At 38.6% G+C, this 22,215-nt stretch overlaps 1 protein-coding gene across 4 annotated transcripts in view; it reads right to left on the minus strand.

Moving 5' to 3' along the window:
• dmgdh (dimethylglycine dehydrogenase) overlaps window positions 1-22,215 on the minus strand; it is a 158,273-nt gene that overhangs the window by 52,610 nt on the left and 83,448 nt on the right. For all 4 annotated transcript variants that reach the window (XM_069938244.1, XM_069938255.1, XM_069938264.1 and 1 more), the window contains exons 10-12: window positions 12,696-12,861; window positions 4,758-4,888; window positions 3,039-3,256 (exon numbers count right to left, since the gene is read on the minus strand). In XM_069938244.1, coding sequence (XP_069794345.1) covers window positions 3,039-3,256; window positions 4,758-4,888; window positions 12,696-12,861 — 515 coding nt within the window. The remainder of the gene's footprint in view (window positions 1-3,038; window positions 3,257-4,757; window positions 4,889-12,695; window positions 12,862-22,215) is intronic.

The following is a 22,215-nucleotide window of genomic DNA, read 5'->3' on the forward strand; positions in this document are numbered from 1 at the left end:
GAGAATTAAATTGAATTTGATATTGTGATAAACTGTGTTGGGTGCTATCCAGGCAAGTCAACCCATACTTAAGTACCACAGGTGGCACAAAATAAACAGAAGTGTAGAGTATAGTAAAAAAGTTCAGTTAAAACATTGCAAAGCAGCATAATTTTACTTATGACAGGTCTATTCATGACATTACAGAAGGAGACCATTTAGACCATTGCACCTATGAAAATTAAAAAAAGTGCTGAACCAACTCTACCATCAAGGTCAAGTAATAATCTCTGCAACTCTTCACCTAGAAATTACTTACAGGTTTCTTTCTATAAATGCCAAAAGAAATGTCACCTGTCCTATTTTATTTCTAACTTATTTGAACATTAAACATGACAGCACAGTACAGGCCCTTAAGCCCATAATGTTGTAACCATCGGTTACAAATGGTTCCATGCAATGATCAAAAATGCCTACCGGTCATTATTTCTGAGCAGTATTTATCCCAAACCACAAGTAAGCTGTCCTTTGCCAGATTTTCAGTCAAGCATCATCAAAGTTTGATTAACCTGTGCCAAGTTTGATTTTAAAAGAAAAAAAATAGTGATTTTTGTCAGGATGTAGCATGATTCATCTTCAGGTAGTATTACTTCAACCCAAAGGAATCTTAAAGCAACAAGAGTAGTTTTAACAATCTTGAGAAAAACTTGGGGTTAAGTGGTGTTTTCTTTGGTGTACAATTGAATTGTACATTTCAATACACATCCTGCCAAATGCCATGAGCTAAAGAATTAAATTCCATTTTGGGAGTGATGGAGAACAGTTTATGGCAGGCAAGTGCTTATATGAAATCATTCCATCTTGCTTGCTGAATGTTAGTCATTGAATGTTAGTCATTGAATGTTAGAATATTTAAGGTGAATAAATAAATAAAACATTGAAACATTGTCAAACTTCCATGAAATTAGCTACACAGTATTGGTAATAAAGCAAAGCAGTCATTAAGCCATACAATAGGCCCTGCCCTTTTGGGATAATCCTCTTGTGAAAAATTAAACAATTAAGAAATTACTGATGCATTGCTAATGTAAGTCATTCATTAGTAATATAAGTAATCATAAATACAGCAAGACAAACATAATGTTTCTGCAATACATTATAAATACATGTAGCCTGTCATCATATCTTTTCAACGCTTTAAGACCAAAAAAATTATAATCTGATAAGGCACTTTCAGACAGGGTTTCCACTGATCAAAATAGCAGACAATTGCAATGTTCAAATATTGAGATTGCAATTTTTCCCTCTGTTTTTCTGAAAGCACACATAATTAGTTGAGTTGCCAGTCTTCTTTATTATTTATTTGGGGAAGCTGACAGAATATGTCCTTACTTAGTATCAAGGTTTAAAAAAAAAATATAAACGCAAAGCAGAAACATTTGACTAAATATGCAACAGCCTAGTGCCGAGACATTCAGCTCAAGTCAATCAGCTCATGACAATGGCACTTGTACTTTGAAATTCATACTATTTGACCAACAGAATGGTTACTACACAGATGGAGTCAATGCCAGCTCATATAGTCCCAGGCACCTACACTTTCCACATAATTCTTCTATTCAGGTACCTATCCAGCTTCCTTTCAAAATGCTGAAATTGAATATGTATCCTGGCTGAATGGTGCAACAATAACAACCTTGCACTCAATGTCACTCAATCTAAGGAGCAGATTGTTGACTTCAGGAAAGTAAAGCCAAATGCCTCCCGTGATCATTGGGGAACCAGACGTGGAGAGGGTGAGCACATTTAGGTTCTTGGGAGTTACTATCTTGGAGCAACTTTTCTGGACTCGACACACCAATGGCATAATGAAGAAAGCACGTCAGCGCTTCTACTTCATCAGGAATTTGTGGAGGTTTGGTATGACATCAGAAACCCTGGCAAATTTCTACAGTTGTATGGTGAAAAGTGTGCTGACCAGCTGTATCACAGTCTGGTATGTGCATACCAATACCCCTGAGCGTAAAACCCTCCAAAAGGTAGACACAGCTCAGGACATTATAGACAAAATCCTCCCCACTATTGAGTACATCTACAGGGAACGCTGCCATCGGAAGGCAGCAGCAATCATCAAAGACCCACACCACCCAGCACATGCTCTATTCTCGCTGCTGCCATCAGGAAAGAGGTATAGGTGCCATAAGACTCACACCACCAGGTTCAGGAACAGCTGCTACCCCTCCACCATCAGGCTCCTCAACAACAAACTCAATCAGGAACTAATTTCTGATTAGACTCTGACTTGCGCACTTTATTAATTTTCTTTGCTGTCCCTGTATTGCAAGTCAGTTTGTTTACATTTGTTATCTCTTTACATTCTTTTGATTGTTTGCATGGTTATGTTATGTGCAGTTTGTGTTTTGCACGACCAATGGTTCTGCTGCGCTTGCAGGAAGAAGGAATCTAAGGGTTGTATATGATATTATGTATGTATACTGACAATAAATCTGATTGAAATCTGTATCCATGAATACCCTTGGCAGTCAATCCCTAAGCACTCACAGTGTACATTTTTTTCCTCATCTTACGGCTTCATTTTACGTTCCCTGGTTCCTGACCAAGGGAAAAAGCTTCTCCATATCTCTATCAATACCTTTGGTGACCTAAATGCAATTCCTCCCAGCCAAGGAGAACAACCCCAATTTCTGACTCTACAAAGCATTTTTTTTTAAATCAAATTTTAATTTTATCCATGACCAACAGAAGAAACTAGGGATCCTCTTACAAATTTCTGTGCATGATTTAGTTGTTGAAAGGGTAGATCGGGAGTCTGGAAATTAAATTTCAATGATGCAAATAAATAAAAAACTGATTGTGATCTGTATTCAAGTTCCCAGAAAACATTTCTAGAGTGCAAGTAAATGTGTGGTCCAGGAGAGCAAATATGTAAAATTACTCACATTATGATTTTTGATGTTAGTGGCTGCAATCTTATTTAATTATAAACTTTTTACATTTAAAAATGTCTGAGGCAATTATATTGGTAATCAATCACCAACCTGTATAGGAGATCCTCATTGCAGTAAGGGGAATGTCAGCAAGAGTAAGAGGCTTACATTGCAGGAACTTAAATGCTGTCCCATTCAAGTCTACTTTTGTGAGTTTTTGGAGAACCTTCCGTGAAAATGGACCTGCCACACCCAACACCCCGATTTCATCAGTAACATTACGAATATCAACCTCATAGCCACCATTAGTTGCCTCTTCTTCTATATATCTACAAACATGAAAATAACAAATCTGGTGAATGGTAAATTCTGCTTCAACTTCAAACAAAAATAACATGTAAATATTTAAAACACCCGCTTCAGTTCTGGATACTGGACCGCAATGTTTGGGCTTTCAACAGTACAAGTTTCAGACTTCAAGTTCATAATGAACTTTTATTTTGTGCCACTGCAATGGAAACTTTCGAGACAAATTAACATTTGAACAAGGAAATGTGGTAACATTTCTAGCCTAGTCCTTGAGAAGCCATCCTTTTCTCAATTGATAAGGGCTTTGTCACTGCTGTGGAATTCCCAAATGGCCTTTGGAATGCTTTGAGCTGGCACAGTTAGCCTTTCTCATCTGACCGGTACCAATGCCTGAAGAGGACGCACAAAATCAGTGAACCGTTGCGGACTCGAAAGGCCAACATGGCCTGTTTCCGCTCCGTAAATAGTTATATGGTTATATGGTTATGGATAAGCATCTCTAATTACTTTTGGGAAGATGGTTGAAATGCCTTTTTGAATATGAATCTATAACCACTATTGAGGTACAATATTATGAATAGTTATGTTCCCCACATGTCCAACAGACTCATTTGGGAAAAAGTAGTTCAGCTATTCATTGTAAACATTTTTTCAATGTAAATTCCACTGATGTAAATGGATATGCGCATGTATGGTAGTCTGCTTTACAGTATTGCCAAGTTAAAAATTCCCTACTCTGGGAGAGGAAGTTATCCTTATCCTGAACAACCAGAATCTTACCTTTTTATGTGATTGGTTCTTAACCATCCTTTGGAGAAACCTAAACCAATCTGTTTGAGCAGAATTATAAATGGCCATTTTTCCAGTGATGCCCACATTCCATAAATAAATAAGTTAAATAGGTGCTCTTGTGGTCAAGTAAAAAGATAACTCTCTCACCCTTAATTAGTTAATTAGAAAATAAATTCATCAATCTGCTCTGTGAGATATTAAGTTCTGCTGGAGGAACTCAGTGGATCAAGCAGCAATTGTGGGGAGAAAGGAATTGTTGACTATTCAAATCAAGACACTTTTTAAGTAAGGAAGTTGATAATGGGAACCATTCATGGAAAAGTAGAGAGCAGATGGAACCAATGGAAGAAAGGTGAAATGTGTAGGTAATGGGTAGATGGAATCAGGAGGGGGAAGTTGATGAAAATGGGTGACCGGGGGGGGGGTGGGGGAGTGGTGTTAAAAGGGAATATAGGAAAGTGGTCAAAATGAGAGGACTAGATGTGGATCACAAGGAGAGAGAGAGAGAGAGAGAGGGTATTATAGGAAAAAAGGATAACTTGAAACTGGAAAATTTTCAGTCAAACTGGCCTGCTTTCTTTTTTGGAAAGTAATAATACAAAAGAAGAAACTGAAGTGTGTAAAATAACAATATAAAGAGCAATTGCTCAAATTAACTCAACCAAATAAAATGTTTAAACAAATAAATTAATTTCAAAAGATTGATTTTTTTTTAAAAACCTTGCTCACCTCAAATCATGGAGCTCAGACCCTGACCCCGTCACCAGCAGGAAGTCCTCTTCTGCTAAGTGGCTGATTGTCACTTCTGCATAAACTCGACCTCTTGGGGTAATCATATGACTGATATTTATGTAACCCAACTGGCAGAAAAGAGAGCGAATTAAAATAAGTAATTTACATGCGGGCTCTCTAAAACTTCATTAAAATGATCATTCTTTATCTTTTCATAGCTATCCTAGTGCTACAAATGGCTGTTTCTCTTTTGGGGCCAACTACTACAGTAAGGTTTTGCCAGGCTATTGGGTCAAATATACAAAAATAATTCTTAGAAGTATTGGCACATTTGTATTCACTAGAATTTGGAAGTGTCGAGAACAGAGGATTACACCGTCAGGTTAGAAGTCAAGGGATTAAAGACTGAGGGTGCAGAGAGATTTATTCCCTTAGTGCAGGGGTGTCAAACTCAAATTCACGGAGGGCCAAAATTAAAAACTTGGACTAAGTCGAGGGCCGAACTAAATATTTATTGAAAATTTTCAACAACATCTGCATGTTTTCTCTTCTTTCAACATATGTAATGTTAAACTTTAGGATATAACTTTAGGAGGATAATGTTACAGGTCAGGAGTAGGTAGCTCAAGTTCACCCTTTGCTTGACCTGAGGGAAACATATTTGGTCCCTGTGATGTAGTCAGTATTCACAGGCTGTGTCCATTTTGGCCTGCATCAGGACTCAGCATTTCCTGCTCACTCCTCAGGCTCTAGGCCTCTATTCACCCTCGACCCACCATCCCTCTACCTGACCAGTCCTTTACCCAACCTCTACTCACCCCTCACTCCACTCGCTCTGCCTCTACCCACCCCATCCTATACACGCCCCTCTACTGCCTCTCCCCTCAACCTGTTCCTCCCTCTACCCGTCTCTCACCCTCTAATCACCCCTCCCCTACTCGCCCTGCCCCTCCCCTTTTACCTCTTCCCTATCCACCCCTCCTTCTACTCATCCCTCCCTCTAACTGCCCCTTGCACCACCATAACTTCCCCTGCCCATTACTCCTCACCTACACCCTCTGCCTACCCCTGTTTACCCACCCACTCAGGCCCAGCGCGCTGCCGATCAGCCTTTGCGGACAGCCACCATCTCTCTCTTCACTTGCAGGGCCGAACCAGCCGTCCCTGGGGTCCGTGCGGGTGCAAGCGCTGAAGTCCGTGGTGACCGGGAGAAGTGCGCTTGCGCTGTGGAAGGGCCGTCCGGTGCCAGTCGCGCGGGGCTCGCGCTGCCCGGGGGCCATGCGCAGCCTGCCATGCCCGTCGCGCCGACAGGAAATCACAGGCGCTCGCCAATCCGCCGCACCGCTCGACAGGTGGGAGAAGTGACTGGTTGTGCGGAGAGCCTTCCAACTGGCTTGCCAGCTGATGACATCGACAGACTTCTCGTGTTACAATTTCTCGTGTTACAATGGGGAAGGATGTGCAATGAAGGGGGAGGATGGTGGGGGTGACATGACCAAAAAACAGCATCGGCTCTCGCTGCAGGGTGGGCCACCTCTAATACATTTCTGAAATGATCTTGCGGGCCAAATATAATTATTTGGCCCGTTGGCCAGAGTTTGACATGTGCGCCTTATGGATGGTGAGTTGAAGGAATTCATAACCACAGAGAGCTGTGGAGGATGAGTTATGGAATAGCTTTGAGAAGGAGAAAAAATGTTTATTAATCCAAAAATATCAAGGGGCACAGGGAACATAGTAATGAGATAGAACTATGATTGGTGAAGTAGGCGTGAAGGGCTGAGTGGCCTACTCTTGTTCCGATTTTGATCATTTTCTGTACTTTTAAAGTTCTTGAAACCAGAATTAGAGGATGAAATTGAACAAGGTTGCACCATAAGTTGAGTTAAACAAGAAAGTCTCCAGATGCTGAGGCCGAGTGCAATATACAAATGTGCTGGAAAACTCAGCAGGTCACACAGCATCCATATGAAGTAAAGGGTAATGCCAGATTGGTAGCTAAATGACAGTGTCGGTATTATTGAGATAATAGCTGGACATGCTTTGCTTTATAGAACAAAATTTAAATAAGAAAAAGTGTTCCAGAATTGGATCTTGATGTGCATGCAAGTGTATATGTGGGGAATAGACGAGAATTTAGAAAAAATTCTGGCTCATGAGCCCTTGCTGCTTAAGTTCCCCAATTAACCAACAACCTCCATATTTTTTGAAGGGTGGGAAGCAATCAGAGCTCCCGGAGGAAACCCACATTGACACAAGGAGAACATACAAACTCCTTACAGACAGTGCTGGATTTGAACCTGGGTCGCTGGTGTTGTAATAGGTTTGTGCTAACAGCCATGCTAACTGTACTGCTCAATGTTTTGAAGTAAATCTATTGCAGTGTGATAAGCAGGATGAGTTCAGGGTGGTGGTGAGACTGTGGAGCAAGATCGGCTATTGTCTCTGCTGGTCATTGTGGCGATATTAAGGAAAGAGAGAAAGGTGACAAGTCACTGGTTCTGCAATGATCATATGCTGATCTTAAAAAGGTCAGGAAAAAATTATGGAGATGTATTTGCAGGTAGCATTAATTAATATATGATAATAGGTTTTTTTGTCCTATGCATTGTACAATGTACATATGCACCAAAATTCTTTCTTGGTGTAGCTGAACAGTTACTTCACAAAAAGAACTACAAAAACAACTAAAGAAAAATAACAACAGGAAGGAGTCATGTGATGGAGTAGTGGCCACTTGGGAAAACCAGCCCTCTCCAGGAAAATAGGAAAAAAGTTAGGAAAAAGCAAAGTATAACAAAAATATAAGAAATAGAAGATAAAGATAGATAAGAGAAAGAAGATGGCTTCCAAGGAGAAAGTAAAAACAACTGGAAAAAAAGTAGAAAAGACGCTGGAGAAGAAAGAAGAAGGCCTTACCTGCAAGAAGGAACAGGGTGCCGTGGTGGCGAGGAGCACCCGACACTCGAGGTCAGTGCCTGCTCTACAGAGTCGTGAATCACCAGCTGGTGGAATACAAAACTGGCTCTCGGAGCCAAACAAAAGTGCGCAACTGCGCAATCAAAGGAGAAAGAGGACACCAGCAGGAGGGGGGCTCAGCAGAGGAGCGGGCTGCCACAGAGCGAACAGCTGAGGGATGCCCAAGACCAGGGTGCTCAGCTGGAGGATGAGGAAGGCAGCAGAAGAGGGGAGTGATGAAACAGACATGGGAGATGGAGGGATGACCGACAGGAGAGAGCTTTGTTATATGTGTTAAAAAAATAAGTGTTTTCTGGAGAGGGCTGCGTAGAAGGGGAATAACCGTCATTGCAAAATCAGTTGACACTGCGAACAAGATCGCAATCCAAATGAAAAGGGGAGTTGTGGTTGCCCAGCAAGAGATAGAGAGGGGGGGGAACTTTTGGAGTTAAGGTATTGGTGGATGTGGGAACACCGGGGGTTCTTTATGTCTTAAATATGTTGTTGTACATTAAGTGTAATAAGAGAAAACTAAGAGATGAAAATGGGGGAAAGGGGGATGGAGGAGGTGAAGAGGTGGAAAAGAGGTGTATGCAAGATATAAGATGGCCATGTTGAACTATATGACTATAAATATTAATGGAATACATAATCAAATTAAAAGAAAGAGCCTACTAAATTTATTGAAGAAGGAAAAAATAGATATAGCATTTGTGCAGGAAAGACATCTAACTGAAGCGGAACATAACAAATTAAAGAGAGACTGGGTAGGACATGTAACAGCAGCATCCTATAATTCACAAGCTAGAGGTGTAGCCATACTAGTTAACAAAAATGTACCAATCAAAATAGAGGAGGAAATAATATATCTGACAGGGAGGCATGCAATGATAAAGTATCAGATATACTCAGAATTTTGGAATTTGCTCAATATATATGCGCCTAACGAGGAGGATCAAAAGTTTATACAGGATTTTTTTTGAAGATTGCAGACACACAAGGAAATATATTGATAGGAGGGGATTTTAACTTTAATTTGGACCCAATGTTGGATAAAACCGAACAAAAGACAAGTAAAAAGAATAAAGTAGCCAAATTTATGGTTAAATCAATGCAGGAAATGAAACTTATGGATATATGGAGGAGGCAACACCCAAGAGAGAAGGAATTTTCATATTATTCGAGTAGGCACAAAACTTACTCAAGGATTGATATGTTTTTGTTGTCAGCCCATATTCAAGGAAGAGTTAGGAAAACTGAGTATAAAGCTAGACTACTATCAGATCATTCACCCCTATTATTAGCAATAGAACTGGAGGACATCCCACCAAGAACATATAGATGGAGGTTAAATTCCATGCTACTTAAAAGACAGGAATTTTGGGAGTTTATTGAACGCCAAATTAAAACCTATTTTGAAATAAACAAAGGATCAGTGAAAGGCAAATTTATATCATGGGACTCAATGAAAGCCTTCATTAGAGGACAGAAATAAGTTATGTGACTAAGATGAAAAAGATTACAATCAGGAAATAGAGCAGTTGGAAAGGGAGATAGTAAGTACAGAAAAGGAATTAGTAAAAAAGGGATGATATAACCAAAAGGGCAAAAAATTAAATACGAAACATTACAAACGTACAAGGTGGAGAAGAACATAATGAAAACAATGCAAAAGTATTACGAACTGGGAGAAAAAACACAAAGTATTAGCCTGACAACATAAAACAGAACAAGCTAAAAGAACGATAATGGCATCGAGGAAAAAGAACAAACAAATTACATATAACCCAACAGAGATTAATGAAAATTAATGAATTTTAAGGAATTTTATGAACAATTGTATCAAACTGAGAACGAGAGGAAAGATGATAAAATAGAGAAATTTTTAAGCAAGAATTGCAAGAAGAGGAACAAAACAAACTAATAAAACCATTTGAAATAGAGGAAGTACAGGATATATTAAAAAAGCTGCCGAACACTAAAACACCAGGAGAGGATGGATTTCCAATAGAATTTTATAAAACATTTAAAGAGTTATTAATTCCTCATCTCCTGGAAGTAATGAACTAGATAGAAGAAACACAAAACTTGCCAGATTCATGTAAAACAGCAATAATTACAGTAATACCAAAGATGGGGAAAGATCCACTAACACCAGTCTATAAGATAATAGTTAAATTATTAGCAAACAGATTGGCCGATTGTGTACCTAAAATAGTAAAACAAGACCAAACTGAATTTATTAAGAAAAGACAAACAGCAGACAATGTCTGTAAACTTATTAATCTAATCCACGCAGTTCAAGGAAATAAGAAACCAACAGTGGCTGTTGCTCTAGATGCAGAAAAAGCCTTTGACAGAGTGGAGTGGAACTACTTATTTAAAATATCACAGAAATTCAATCTACCAGAAAAATTTATAAATTGGATTAAAGCATTGTATAATTGTTGGCGAAGGTAGCAGTAAATGGATATGTATCGAGTCACTTTAAATTAAGTAGGTCAACTAGACAGGGATGCCCACTATCCCCCTCATTATTCGCCTTAGCAATAGAACCTTTGGCAGAACTGATAAGAATAGAAAATAAAATAAAAGAGATAAAAAATAAAGGAGAAGGAGTATAAAATCAGCTTATTTCCAGATGACGTCATAGCATACCTAACAGAACCAAGGTATCAGTGAAAGAATTACATAAGAAATTGAAGGAATATGGAGAAATATCAGGGTACAAGATCAACACAAATAAAAGTGAAGTGATGTCAATGAGTAATACAGAATTTTAAAAAGAATCATCATTTAAATGGCAAGCACAAGCAATCCGATACCTAGGGATCAGGTTAGATAATAACTTAAGCCACTTGTACAAACTAAATTATCAGCCACTAATAAAGAAATTGCAGGAAGACTTAGAACATTGAAAGAATTACCGCCAACGTTGATAGGGAGGGTAAACTATATTAAAATGAACGTGTTCCCAAGGATACAATACTTATTTCAAACATTACCAATTCCTTTAACAGAAAAATTCTTTAATGAACTAAAGAGAATAATAAGGAAATTCTTGTGGAAAGGGAGGAAACCAAGAAAAGTGTTAGATAAGTTAGCAGAGAGGTATAATCAAGGTGGTTTGCAGTTATCAAATTTTAGAAATTATTATAGAGCTGCACAATTAAGGTATTTATCAGATTTTTACCAGATTGGACTAAGATAGAACTAGATAAAATAGGGGAGAAGGTACCAGAACATATACTTTATAAGTGGGATGAAAAGCTGGTGCAATATAAAAACTCACCAGTACTGCATCATTTACTTAATACATGAAATAAGATCCACTTAGAAAGGAAAAAAATGAATGATCAAATACCAAAATTATTATTGATACAAAATCCGCTAATCCCTTTTACAATAGACAACCTTTCCTTTAGAGAATGGGAGAGAAAAGGAATCAAAAAAATAGAAAATTGTTTTTTGGGAAATAATTTATTAACATTTGAACAGTTGAAGTACAAATATGGAATAACTCATGGTACAATGTTTGCATATCATCAATTGAAAGCTTATTTAAAGGATAAATTGGGATTACCTGAAGGAAGCAGCTTTGAATATGTGATTACAGACACATTGATAATTAAAAGATTTATAACGAACATGTACATTAAGCTGCAAGATAAGGAAAATGAAATAAACTATAAACCTAAGCAGAAGTGGGAAAAGGATCTAAACATAAAGATAAAAAATGAAGTATGGGAAAAGTTATGTTCTGGAACTATGAAGATTACAATAAACACAAGGTTACGCATGATACAATATAATTGGTTACACAGGATATATATAACTCCTCAAAAATTAAAAAAATGAGATTCAACATTATCGGATAGATGTTTTCGCTGTAAGAAGGAAATGGGAACAACATTACATGCAACTTGGGCATGTACGAAAGTGAATACATTTTGGGAAGAACTAAATCAGATACTAAATAAAATTACAAAAAATAACATACCAAAAAAACAGAAATATTTCTTTAAAGTAACATAAGAAAGTAGAGAATTAGGCCTCAAATTGGATAAAGTGCAAAAAAAATTCATTATGATAGCCTTAGCGATAGCAAAAAAATGTATAATGTCAACTTGGAAAATGGAAGAGAGCACGAGTATGCAGTACATGGAAATGAATAAATGTATTCCATTGGAAGAAAATAACATATAATTTAAAAAATAAAGTCACAATGTTTGAACAAATTTGAGAACCATACATGGAACATATCAGAGAAAGGTTGCCTATGACCTCCACCCCCTAAAATGAGAATGAAAATGATAAGAAGACAAAACGACTAGATTCAGTGTATAATAAATAGATGATGCATTTTTCTTGTTTATTTTCCTTTGTGTGAAAATATTGTTTTATGGTTTTATTATATTGTATATGTTGAATATTTATGGGTTTTGGAGGGGGTTGGGTAGAGGGGAGGGAGGGAAAGGGAGAAAAGACCACTGTGTAAATTTAATGAGAAACATTTGTACATATTTTGGTTGATATGGTTCATAGTGTGAAAAATAAAAAATTATATACAAAAATAACAATAACAACAGTATACCTAATTGAATTAAAAAGAAAATAAATACAAAAAAATAATAAATATTCACATTTATCCTGGTGCAAAAAAGTAACTTGGCAATAATGGAAACAATCCTTTTGCACTAATTAGAGGAAAGAGATGAGATCAACTTATAATTAGCAATCAGATGGCAATCTAACTGGAAATCCTATCTTTTAATTTTACAAGGGAGATTTTGTGTTAAATCAGCAACAAAAAAGCATGAAATATTACCACTTTTTTTAAAAAAACTTTACACTAATGTTCTGCAAAAATGGGTCTTATTGGGTAATTGCATCAAGGCTTTCATGACAAGAGCACAGTTGCAAAAATAAATGTCAGTCAGTTTGTCAGATCTGTATCGAATGTTATATTCTGCTTACCTTTGGAATAACATTTGCAATCAAGCGATCCAACAGTTTGGTGGAATCTTTTCCTTTTAGAGAAAATTTGCCAAAAGGTGTGAGGTCAAAAACGCCCACTTTTTTCATGACCTGTTCACATTCTCGTCCGACTGGCTCAAACCAATTTGTGCGACGGAAACTTGGCCTAGGAATGGATTATGAAATTAGTGCCATGTTATTGCAACTCACTTTGAATATTTAGATTTCCTTCAAAACATTCAAAAAGAAGAATAATCTCCATATTGTGCCTTTCATGATCTTATATTCTAAAATATTTTATACTCCTTCATGTGGTTTTGAGGTGCAGTCACTGCTTTTAATGGAGCGAAAGGCACCATCAGGAAGCACTCATAAGCATTTCTCTCACTGCAACACTTCTTGATTACTGGATTGAAAGATTAGCGTAAATTTTTTTGAGCAGAATTGAACACCTAACTTTTCACAAAGAGCTGCCAAAAATATGACAGTCCAAATATCTTCCATTTGTGCTGCTTAACTAGATGTTTAAAATTGATTAGGAAAAAAAAGTGTCAACTAAAACTGTTTAAAAACCATTTTCCACAACCATCCGAATATGCCAAAGTATTTAGAACAAAGATTAGAGGGCAGTCCATGCCTTTCAGCCCACAATGTTGCTGCTGACCTATGTAAGCTACTCCACAACAATTTAATTTTTCCCATCTCACCCATAACCCTCTATTTTTCTTACATCCCTGTGCCTATCTAAGAGTTTTTGAATGTCCCTAATGTACGAGCCTCAACCAGCATCCCTGACAATACATTTCAGGTACCCACCACTGTGTAAAAAAAAATTACCTCTGCTATATCCCCTAAATTTTCCTCCACTCACCTTTAATAGATGTCCTCTTGCATTTGCTATTGTTGCCCCAGAAAAAAGGTACTGGCTGTCCACCCTTATAATTTTATGTACCTCTTATGAAGTCACCACTCATCCTTCATTGCTCCAAAGAGAAAATCCCTAGCTCTGTCAACCTGAATCAGAGAATTCACAACTTGCTGAGGGTGAGAACAAGAGCGTTTAAGATCAGGGATCGGGATCGGGATCTTTACAAGAGGTTCAGGTACGACTTGCAGAAGACCATCTCTGAAGCAAAGTGGCAATTCCAGAGGAAGCTAGAGACAGAGACAGATACACATCAGCTATGGCAGGGAGTGCAGGCTATTACAACCTACAAAGTGAGGGCGAACACTGTAGATAGCTGTGATGCTTCACTACCCAATGAGCTGAACACCTTCTTTGTCTACATTGAGAAAAAGAATGAAACAGTGCCCACTAGAATATCTGAAAAGGCTGAGGACCCTGTGATATCTGTCTCTGAGAGTGAAGTCAGAATACCATTCAAGAGGGTGAACCCTTGCAAGGCGTCAGGCCCTGATGGTGTACCTGGCAGGGGAAAGAAAATCTGCACCAACCAACGAGCCGGAGTGTTCACGGATATTTTCAACCTCTTATTGCTGCAGTTAGAGGTTACCACCTGCTTCAAAAGAGCATCAATCATCCTGGTACCCAAGAAGAGTAGTGTGAGCTGACTCAACAACTACCGCCCAGTAGCACTAACTTCTACTGTGATGAAATGCTTTGAGAGGCTGGTCACGTACCGAAGCAAAGATCTGGACCCACTGCAATTCCCCTATCATTACGATCGTTCCATAGCAGATGCAATATCGCTGGTTCTCCACTCAGCTCTGGATCATCTTGAAAACAGCAATTCATACATACAGCTATACATACAACTCCAGAGGGTTGTTAATTCAGCCTATGACATCACAGGGAGCTCTTCAAACACTACAGCTCGGCCTTCAATACCATTATTTCCTCAGTGCTGGTCAAGAAGCTACAAACACTAGGCCTCTGTACCCCCCTCTGCAAGTGAATCCTTGACTTTCTCATCGGAGAGCAGTCAGTACGAATTCCAATGCTATCTACAAGTTTGCTGATGGCAGAACAGTTGTCGGCAGAATCACAAACAGCAATGAGGAAATGTACAGGAGGGAGATCGATCAGCTCATTGAATGGTGTAACGACAACAACCTTGTGCTCAACATTAGCAAAACCAAGAAGGAAGTCAGGGGAACACGGCCCAGTCCTCATCGAGGGCTCAGTAGTGGAGAGGATCAAGACCTTCAAATGTCTGGGTGTAAATATCTCCAAGGATCTGTCCTGGAGCTTCCATCTTGATGCAATCACAAAGGCTCACCAAAAGCTAAACGTTGTGAGATGTCTGAGGAGATTCAGTTTGTTATCAAAAACCCTCGAAAACTTCTACAGGTGTACGGTGGAGAACATTCTGGCTCGTTGCATCACTGCTTGGTACGGAGGTACCAACTCTCAGGACAAGAATAAATTCCAGAGGGTTGTTAATTCAGCCTATGACATCACAGGCAGCAGACTTCATACCATCGAGGTCATCTACATGAGGCAGCATCTTAAAAAAAGCAGCCTCTGTCCTCAAAGACCTCCCACCACCCAGGCCATGCCCTCTTCACTCTGCTACCATCAGGGAAAAGGTACAGGAGCCTAAAGACGAGCCCTCAGCAGCATAAGGACAGCTTCTTCCCCACTGCCATCAGATTCCTGAATAATGAATGAACAAAAGATACTGCCTTTCTTTTCGTGCACTATTATTTTAATTTTTTTATTGTAATTTTCGTAATGTTTGCTCTATGATTGCTGCTTCAAACACAGAATTTCATGACTTGTTAATTTGTCCCAATGCTCAACAGTTTTAAATTTAAAATCAAACGATTCACATGTAATTAAAGTGCACATTCTGGATTTCATTCAAGGTTTTTTGTATACATTTTGGTGTGACCATGTAGAAATTACAGCACTTTTTTTTAATATATCGTCCCCTCATTTCATGACACCATAATGTTTGGGACACTTGGCTTCACATATGTTTGTGAATACTCAGTTATGTTTAATTGTTTCATTGCTGCAGGTAAATGAGAGCTATCCTTTGGAGTATGTAGTTGCTGTTTTTCAACATGAGGATCAGAATTGTGTCAATGAAAGTCAAAGAAGCTATTATGAGGCTGAAAAACAAGATTAAAAGAGTAAGAGACATCGCCAAAACCTTAAAGATTATCAAAATCAATGGTCTGCAATATCATTAAGAAGAAAGAGCATACTGGTAAGATCAGTAATTGCAAAGGGACTGGTGTTCCAAGGAAGGCCTCCACTGATGAAGACAGAAGAATTCTCATCATAATGAAGAAAAATCCCCAAACACCTGTCCGACAGATCAGAAACACTCTTCAGGAGGCAGGTGTGGACACGTCAATGACTACTGTCCGCAGAAGACTTCATGAACAGAAATACAGAGGCTATACTGCAAGATGCAAACTAAGGCAAAAGTGGTATGCTTTGGATCTTGGGCAGTTCTTTATGCCTCCACATATTGTTCTTGCCATTACTAATACAGGTTAATCTTGGTATCATCTGTCCACAAGACCTTTTTCCAGAATTCTGCAGGCTCTTTTAAATATTTCTTGGCAAACTGTAACTTGGCCATCCTTTCTGTGGCCTCTGTATTTCTGTTCATGAAGCCTTCTGAGGACAGCAGTCATTGACACATCCACATCTGCCTCATGAAGAGTCAATTGGACATACTTTTGGGGATATTTTTTCATGTTATTTTAATAGATCACCTCTGGCAGAGAGTTGGTGTCAATGGCACGGCCCTGAATTGATTTAAATCTTATCTCAATGAGAGGACTTTCTCAGTCAACATAGATAAATTTTCATCCTTGTCTGCTACCCTTTTCTGTGGGGTCCCACAAGGGTCTATTCTGGGCCTCATTCTCTTCTCCTTATACATGCTTTCCCTCGGCCATCCAAAAACATGGCATCTCCTTCCTCTACTATGGTGATGATGTCCAGCTCTCTCTCCCCCTGAAGCCCAATGATCAAGCAAAGGTAACCAACCTCATCGACTGTCTGGCTCAAAACTTACTGCAGCTTAACGAAGGCAAATCTGAGATCATCCTATTTGCTCCCTCCCTCAACTCCACCAAAATTATTACCAATACCCTTGGCAACTTAGCTACTCTCATTAAACCACACATCAAATCCCTTGGTGTGATACTCTATTCCACCTTCAAGTTTGGCAAACAAGTCAATGCGGTAGTAAAAGCTAGCTTTTTTCAGCTCAGCACTATTTATTGCCCAAATCAAAGCATTCCTGTCACTGAAAGACCTTGAGAATGTTATCCACGCCTTCATTTTCTCCTGATTAGACTACTCTAACTCTCTTGATATGGGAATTAGTCAGTTGTCATTATCCCGTCAACAACAGGTTTAGTATGCGGCACCAAGGCTCCTGACATGAGCCAAGAAAAGGACCATATCATCCCTATTCTCGTCTCCCTTCGCTAGTTGCCAGTATGGTTCAGGATAGATTTTAAAGTTCTCCAGTTTGTTTACAAACCATCAATGCACTAGCCCCCCCTCCTACATCACCGATCTTCTAATGCCCTATTCCACTTCAAGACCCCTCAGATCGGCCAATTTATGTCGCTTGGTTTTTCCATGTTCAAATCACAAACTCAGGGGAGATCGCGCTTTCACGACATCAGCCCCCAAACTGTGGAACAATATTCCTCCCTCCATCAAATCAACCCCTTCCTTTAACTCTTAAATCCAAACTGAAGTTTTACTAGCAAGGGTTTTGAAGTGATTGTTGATTGTTACCATGTTGCATGTACAATTCTAAATTCTTCTGTCAGCAGTAGTGGAGGTCTTCCTTGGAATACTAATCCCTTGGAGAGTACTGAGTTCATCAGTAAGCTTTCTTCTCAATTAGGTTCCAAACTGTTGATTTTGGTAATCCTAAGGTTTGGGCGATGTCTCTTACTGTTTTATTCTTGTTTTTCAGCCTCATTATGGCTTTTTTGAATTTCATTGACACAACTCTGGTCCTCATGTTGAAAAATGGCAACTATATACTCCAAATGATAGCTTTCATTTACCTGCAGCAATGAAACAATTAAACATACCTAAGTATTCACAAATGCATGTGAAGCCAAGTGCCCCAAACATTATGGTGCCCTGAAATGAAGGGACTATGTATAAAAAATGCTGTAATTTCTACATGGTCAAACCAAAATGTAGTTATCTATGCCAACAATGCATTCATTCCATGCAACCATCATTGTCTGTGCAAAAGCATACCTCTTACATCCTCCCTATATTAATTCCTAATCACCTTAAAACTATGTTAGCTATTTCAATCATAGAATAAAGCCTCTGGCCATCCATTTGATCAATGCCTCTCATCATCTTATATATCTCTATCAGGTCAACCCTCATCCTCCGTTACTCCAAGAATAAGACCAAGTTCACTGAACCTCCAATCAAGGCTGCATCCTTGTAAATCTCCCATGAACCCTCTATAGCATCCACACACTGAGGTGAGGAGGACTGAACACAATATTCCAAGTGGGGATCTAGGATCTTGTATAGTTGCAACATTACTTCATAGCGCTTGAATTTGATTCCATGGTTAATGAAGGTTAACACTCCATACGCCTTCTTAATAATACCATCAAACTGTGCAGCAGCTTTGTGTGTCCTAAAGATATGGACCCCAAGATCTCTCAGTTCATCCACACTGCTCAGAGTCCTCCCACTAACATTGTATTCTGCCTTCAAATTTGATCTACCAAAATGAACCATTTCACACTTTTCTGGGTTAAACTCCATCTGCTACTTCTCAGCCTAGCTCTGCATCCTATCAATGTCCCTTTGTAACCTCCAGACTATCCAAAACACTACCAACCTTTGTGTTATCTGCAAACCTACTAACCCACACTTCCATTTTCTTATCCAGGTCATTTATAAAAATCACAAAGAGAAGGGATTCTGGAACAGATCCCTGCAGAACACCTTGGTCACCAACCTCTATGTGGAATATGAACCATCTACAACCACCCTCTACCTTCTCTGGGAAAGCCTATTCTGTATCCACAAAGCAATGTCTCTTGTATGGACATTTCATACTCGGTATCCTTGGATTCCATGCTTCTTTACTTTCTGAATGAGCCTTGCATGAGGAACCTTAACAAAAGCCTTACCAAAGTCCACATACACTATCTACCGCTCTACCCTCATCAATGTGCTTTGTTACATACTCAAATAATTCAATCAGGTGAGATACGGCCTTCCCCTGATGAAGCCATGCTGATTCTTCGTGGATTATTGAGTAAAAGGGGCTCAATTTAAACCTATCAATATCACTCAAAAGTTTAAATTGGGGCCCAGAAAGTTTTCATTAGACCAAATTCCAATTTGATTTGTGATTTAAGGTATATCAATGTCCATTTTTATCTTCCCTTCCCACCAACCAGAGACCCAAATAATCCTTCCAAGAGAAGCAGCAGCTCATGTGTACTCTTTTCACTCTGGTTTAGTGTATTTGGCATTTACAGTGTGATCTCCTCTGCATTGTAAAAAAAAACAGATTTGGTGACTGCTTTGCAGTAATTAGTCTGCAGAGGTGATTCAAAGCTCTCTATCACCTTCCATTTGAAATCTTCATCCTACTCTCATTGTTATCACCTTATCTTCCATTTGAACATGTGGCTGAATCATAGGAACACAAGAAATAGAACCAGGAATAAACCGTCTCGTCCACCAAGTCTGCTCTACCTTTCATTAAGATAATGGCTGTTCTGGTCTGGCATTCAGTTCCGCCTACCTGCCTTTTCCCCATAACCATTAATTCCCCGATGATGCAAAAATCTAACTGTGACTTAAATATATTTTAACGAGACAATTTCAACTGTTCCCTTGGGCAGAGAATTCTTCAAATCAATATTAAGGTTATTTCTTTCTTCTTCATATTAGAACTGTCCATTTCTGTAAGACATCCATCTGTGATATTAATTCATTTTTTTTCTTCCCATCAGCATAACCTGACCTGCAGGACATGTCTACAGTCCTGCATTTTAGAACTTTTTATATACCCTTGCTTGAATCTTCATTCTCCCACTTCCCTCACTCCACAGCTTTTATTTTATCTCTTTCTAACTTTTCCATTAATCCACAAACCAGATAATGTTTACAATGCATCCTCTCTAGCAACACTTAGTCTCACCCCATCAGATATTACCTATGTCCATTTATCCCTTTCTCACCTTTTCATCAAAATTAAAATTAAATTGTTTTCTCCCAGTTCTAATGGAAGATCTTAAATATGAAAAATTATATTTGTTTCTCCTTCCACAGATTTTGCTTGATCAGCTGGATGTTTCTAGGATTTTATTCTTATTTCAGATTTACAGCATTTGTTGGGTTCTTTTACTTTCTAGCCCTAACCTTTCCTCCACAAATGACACCTTTCAGGTCAGCATACCCTGTGTTTTGCACGATTGTGACATCTTACAGTTTTGTGCTCAAATTTCTAATCTTGTACCTGAAATCTTAAGCTTCTGGCTGAGATAAGAATGTTGTCAATTAAAACATGTCTGACAGTGATACAATATAATTATTAATGTGGACTCACAATCTTTCTTCCTTGCTGCAGAACATTTTCTGCTGGAAGGTGAATATGCATTCTAAAGATTTCCCAGAGCTGCAGATAGCCTTAATGTTCTTTCTTCAGAATTGGTTCTCCAGATCGTAGGATGTTCCACCTGCATTATTTGAGGTGAAGTCAAACTGCAAGTGGACCCCATTTCTTCAAATGAGGCAACCAACCACTGAATGGAGTTCACCCCAAACCTAGAATTCGGGAAATTCTTTTCTCTGATCATGCATCATTGAGATTATAAAACATATCCAAGATTGTTTGATCCCTTCAACTCAAACTCCTCTGAAATATGGGAACCAACAGTGGAAACACATTTGAGATGGGTGGGGAAATCACAAAAAGCTACTATCCACAGTGCTTGTTATTGATAATTCTCTGGAAGGTGGAAAACAGAATATCATCATCAAATCCTGCTGCTAAATTCAATACAACCTCTATACCCCTGGCGATAACCTGCATTCAATTTGTACCCCACCAAATCTCATTATACATTGAAGTAAAGATTGCAACTGTTTCTCAAGGAACGGATTCAACTTTAGTTTCTCATCAATTACCTGTAGATTTATTCCAAATAATTCAGTCATTTATTGTATTAAAATAGTAAATTGTCAAATAAACATAATGAAGCATATATAAATAGTAAAATTGTATTTAGAGGGAATAAAATTATGCTCATATTGCATTAATGAACTAGAACTGAAAATATTCTGAAGAACACGGGGCAGCATGGTTAGCTTTGCAGTTCGCGCAATGGATTTGAATCCGGTGCTGTCTGTAAGGAGTTTGTACATTTTCCCTCAGTCTGCGTGGGTTTCCTCAGGGTGCTCCAGTTTCCTCCAACCGTTCAAAATGTACTGGGTGGTATGGGCTATTGGGCCAAAAGGACCTGCTACTATGCTGTAGACTAAAATTTAAAAAAAATCAATGATCTCAGTGCTCTCAATTGTTCACTTATGTGTAACAATTTTCAGGCCCTATGAAGTAATTCGATTCCAGGTTTGAACAGTGTCGGGTGGGGTTGTAAAGGCAATGATAGAATGTACTATTAGTTATAGAAATGTTGGCCTATAGAGAGGAAAATTAGACAATTACTTCTTTTTTATTTCTATCTAGCAATTCCAGGTACAGCTGTACCTGTTGAGGTCAAGGTTAGTTTGTTTTGCAATGTCGAAATCCTGTTGCCACTTGCTGTCAAAATTCACACAAATGCAAGGGCCACTTCAACAACTACTTCTTGGTAAGTAGGTCCATGTCTTTCGGAAAGAAGATAACATTGCAACAAGAAAAACCCTCTTTCTTGACACATCATGTTTAAAAGAGAATACCTTCTCTTGAATCCTGAAACAAATATTTCAAAGCCAACTAGACTTTCATCAATTAATCATTAAGCAGATTGTCAGGCTCAGCAAATTCAATAGATGGTTCCCAGCTTCCCATTGCAACTTTGTTTGCTGACTTGATAGAAAAGTATAACTGCTAATAAGTTACAACTTTACCTGTTTAACAAACTGATAACATTAAAACAGAATAATAATTCTGAGCAAAATATGCTTGCTCCAGCATTGAAGTGGAAGACAACCTCGAAAAGGTGGGATTACAACTTCTAATCTTCACTGTGATCTTGCAACAATTCTTCCTTAATCAAATAATTCCAAAAATCAGGACATGTCATGACAAAATTCGCAAACAACTCAATGATCTGATGATCAGACAGTGTTGTGGTGCGCTGACATTGATTCTTGGTGGGTCAGTTTTTTTTTAAAGCTCTCCACAAACTTCAGAACCCCACTAAATATGATACCTCTAATATACTGTTACATTATCATGAATAATTAGCAAATTTTTACCAACCAGGAACAACTGTGGTAAACAAGAAAACTGCAGATGCTGGACAAATGGAACAACACACAAAAGTGCTGGAAGAACAGTAGGTCAGGCAGCATCTA

The sequence above is a fragment of the Narcine bancroftii genome, chromosome 1 (assembly GCF_036971445.1).
Source record: "Narcine bancroftii isolate sNarBan1 chromosome 1, sNarBan1.hap1, whole genome shotgun sequence".
Classification (NCBI taxonomy): domain Eukaryota; kingdom Metazoa; phylum Chordata; class Chondrichthyes; order Torpediniformes; family Narcinidae; genus Narcine; species Narcine bancroftii.